The 3,787-nt window shown below is 36.6% G+C and overlaps 1 protein-coding gene across 1 annotated transcript; it reads left to right on the top strand.

Annotated features, from left to right (window-relative positions):
- Positions 1 to 830: 830 nt before the first annotated feature.
- Positions 831 to 2,144, top strand: LOC131049607 (phospholipase A1-Igamma1, chloroplastic-like). The gene has a single exon (XM_057983663.2). The coding sequence runs from the start codon at positions 831 to 833 to the stop codon at positions 2,142 to 2,144; it is 1,314 nt and encodes a 437-aa protein (XP_057839646.2).
- The last annotated feature ends 1,643 nt before the right edge of the window (positions 2,145 to 3,787 follow it).

Raw genomic sequence — 3,787 nt, 5'->3', positions numbered from 1 at the left:
ATTTGACATCAACCTAGATAAAATGGAGCGAAAAGGATCTTTTTTATATCATGTGTCATGTGAGATGTGTCTATCTTAAAACCACGCATGATCTGAGTCCATCCTTAATTACTTTCCACACCTTGACATAAACAACATTTCTGTCGGTTTATTTATAGCTTGTTCTTACCCAAGTTACAAATGCCCCTTTGAAAAATGTTCACTTTTACATTCAAGAAAATTAGGAAATCCCTGTCAAACTTTTTGATACCAGTTTTATACCTAAACAAGATCTTAACACACAAATTTATGATCTTTCCTTTTAAATATTAAAATGTTAGAAAATGCGCAGTTTGCATTGATACAAAGAAATAGCGGTCATGGGTTTTGCTAATTTGAAAGTTAGGAACCCCTGGCCAGACAATCTGAGTGTGGCGATGGAAATTCACGAGATACATGATGTGAAGGCGGCTGAAAAAATATATTGCAATCTGTGTGGGGGAGCTTGACACCTTCTGATTATAGTCTTTGAATAAATACTGTAGTATTAATCTAGTGTCTGAACGTTAGGTTTGAAAACAACAACGCGGGAAGAACAAGGGAAGTCAAAGCCTTATATGCCCAATTCTCGTCAACAAGAAGAAGTTCAGGTTGGAAGATTGAAATTCTACTTTGTCTGCTATTGTAGTGCGTGATTGTCTGCTATTGTAGTGCGTGATTTTCTATTTATAAGGTGCTCGTCTTAAACCTTGTATTCATCCTCGAACGCTTTGTCTGGCCGATCATTGTTTGACATCCCAGAAATCAGACACAATTATTTGATTGATTCCTTAATTTCTATCAGTCAATCAATGGCCGTATTTCCATTGCCCCAGCTTGAAGATAATGCTGTATTATTACCCAGTTCCCAAACTAACTCAACGCAGCCTCAGCTATGTGACGTATGGAGAGATATACAAGGTGCCCATAATTGGAATGGTTTGCTTGATCCCATGGTGCCCAATTTGAAAGCTGAAGCTCTCAGATATGGGAATTTGGCACAGCTTTGTTACGACGCATTTGATGGCAAAAGCTACTCCAAAAACTACGGCACATGTTATCACAGTAAAAGAGATCTGTTCAATAAGATGGGCATGTCTGAAAGTGGCTACCAAGTCACTAAATATGTTTACGCCAATACTAATCTGTTAAATCAAGTTTTTGGTGAGAAACCAAAAGACCAAGGTGTTTGGTTGGGTTTTATTGCAGTTTGCACGGATCCAAATGAGATAAGAAGGCTTGGACGACGAGACATAGTGATTGCATGGAGAGGAACTCAGACTGCTGAAGAATGGATAGAAGACCTGAGAGATATTCTTGTACCTACAAGATTATCCTATAGATGCAAGAGGACAGGCAAAAACCAAGAGCATCATTTCGCGGATGGAGTACTAATTGAGAGAGGATTCCTGAGCTGCTATACTTCAACTGTCCGTCACCGTCAAGGCGCTGCAGGAGCCACTGTGAACATCAGCACCAGAGATTTGGTAGTCTCAGAGATAGAACGATTGATTCAAGTTTATGAAAAAGAGATGGACAATTTAAGCATAACATTTACGGGACACAGCTTAGGAGCTGCTCTTGCAACCTTGAGCGCTTATGATATCAAACAAATGCTTTGCACCAAGCATAATTTTCATCAAATTCCCGTCACCGTCTTCGCTTTTGCCTCTCCCCGGGTGGGAAATCTTGCGTTTGCTAAACGGGTGGAGGAGATTGGAGTGAAAGTGCTGAGGTTTGTGAACAAGCGTGACGTGGTTCCCAAAGTGCCCGGAGTTTGTATGAACGAGAACGTGGGATGCCTCAGCAAATTGCTGCATTGGCTTCCGTGGACATACTTTCATGTTGGCTTCGAGCTTCCTTTACACAACAATTCTCCATTCATTCAGCAAACCCATAATCTTGCCTACTTTCATAATTTAGAGCTTTACTTGCATTTACTGGACGGGTATGTTGGAAGTAAGCAGCCGTTTTCTTGGAGTGGAAGAGATCATGCTCTGGTTAATAAGAGCTGTGATTTATTGCGCGAGAAATATGAAATTCCTCCAAAATGGTGGCAGGAACAGAACAAGGGCCTCGTTAAAGGTCCAGATGGCAAATGGACGCAGCCATCAGAAGAGGAATAATTCATGTCTCACTCAACTCCAGATGACATCAACGTCCAACGTTCTGCGCCGCAATGTCACCACAACTGTGTTGGTTATTGAATTATTCTTTTTATCTGGATGTATATATTTAACATGTTGTCACATTCATTATTGAATTAATTTAACTTCAAAGCTTAACCTTTAGCGTGAAATGAAATCAACTATGCAGGAGTTCATAGCTGTGGATGATACAAATTAGCTTTTGATTGTCATAGAAAACAATCACGTGTCATCAGTAATCTGATAGATAATAAAAGTACGCGTAAATCAGTATTGATTTTAATTATGAACATTGCTATTAAACAAGAGATAATACGCCTCAGCTCTGTTGTAGCCCAAAATACCTTCATACAAAATTTGTAAAAATAGTCAACAAGGGTAAGTTCTCAAATCTTTCTCTAATCCTCAGAATTAGTGACAATATGAATGTTCTAGTGCTATCTAAATCTACCGAGAACTTTAGTTGAGGATTGCATGTATGCATGCCATACTATCTATAATTATGAGATTACCAAATATTTGGTTTCTAGGTATATAGCTCTACACTAGCACATTTTATTGTCGCTCAATTGCACCCATACTTTAAGATTATACAAGTATACATCCAACACATTATAATTCTAAAACAATGATTGTCTAGGGATGTGACAATTATTGTGGAGGCTACTATGGTAATGCCGCAACTTCCCCATGATGGGGAGGCATTGCATTTAATTTATGAGAGCTTGAAGAAGACATAAGGGACTACAAAGAATCAAGTTAGCTTTCTTGATAAGGAACTAAATTGTGATGGTGAAAATATTGAGCTTCCTTCTTTACCAATCAATCTTATCAACTATCAACAAAATATAAAGGATGCATTTTTTATTCTTGATTTCATTTTTTGATTAAATCGTGAATGACAAGTGTATGATTTTAAGTTAGGAGCTTTACATGAGCTCAATACCAAATCCTTGAAATCAATTATGTATAATCCAAGGAAACTATAATACAATATCAAATAGCCAATTTTATTGGACAATAATTTCTTAAGTACTCTTTCTTTCTTATATATTTAATCATTTATTAAAATGCCACTTTTTGCCTAGTATTTTTGCAATCAGCCTACATACGAAATTTCATGGACTTGCTAAAGATGACCATAGATTCGGTTTGGACACATGCAATCTCCAAAATCTACTAATACTTTTTAGTTTTTTGGACTCGTTCCTTAGACAACAACATACAATGATAATATTGCACAATTATGAGTAACCCTTTCGGCTTACCAAATTTCTCATAGATAGATTGTTATCCATAGAATTTTTTCAATAACTTAGCAATATTACTCAATATGTATGGAGTTTTTAAAAAGGAAACGTTCTTTATTTTAGATCCACTTCTATTTGGATGGGAGTACAATAAAAAAAATGGGAAGCAAATCTTGAACCTCCTAAGATTCAAGTTAACGTAATTCAACCTAGAGATCATAGAGGACTTTTGGAAATAGGACCCTAAAAGTTTCAATTCTAGTAGGATAAAAAATTTAAGAACGAATCAGATTTTTATACATAAAAGTTAGCCTAAAATAGAAATAAGCTAGTTTTTGAGTAGCAAACTGTAGGATGTATATAAATAAAACA

This window comes from Cryptomeria japonica, unplaced genomic scaffold (assembly GCF_030272615.1).
Source record: "Cryptomeria japonica unplaced genomic scaffold, Sugi_1.0 HiC_scaffold_28, whole genome shotgun sequence".
Taxonomy (NCBI): domain Eukaryota; kingdom Viridiplantae; phylum Streptophyta; class Pinopsida; order Cupressales; family Cupressaceae; genus Cryptomeria; species Cryptomeria japonica.
Note: the sequence above shows the minus strand (reverse complement) of the source record. Positions and strands in the feature narration are given on the sequence as shown.

Excerpts from the sequence above, each read along its gene's own strand:
- LOC131049607 (XM_057983663.2), top strand. The coding sequence starts at position 831 with ATGGCCGTATTTCCATTGCCCCAGCTTGAAGATAATGCTGTATTATTA.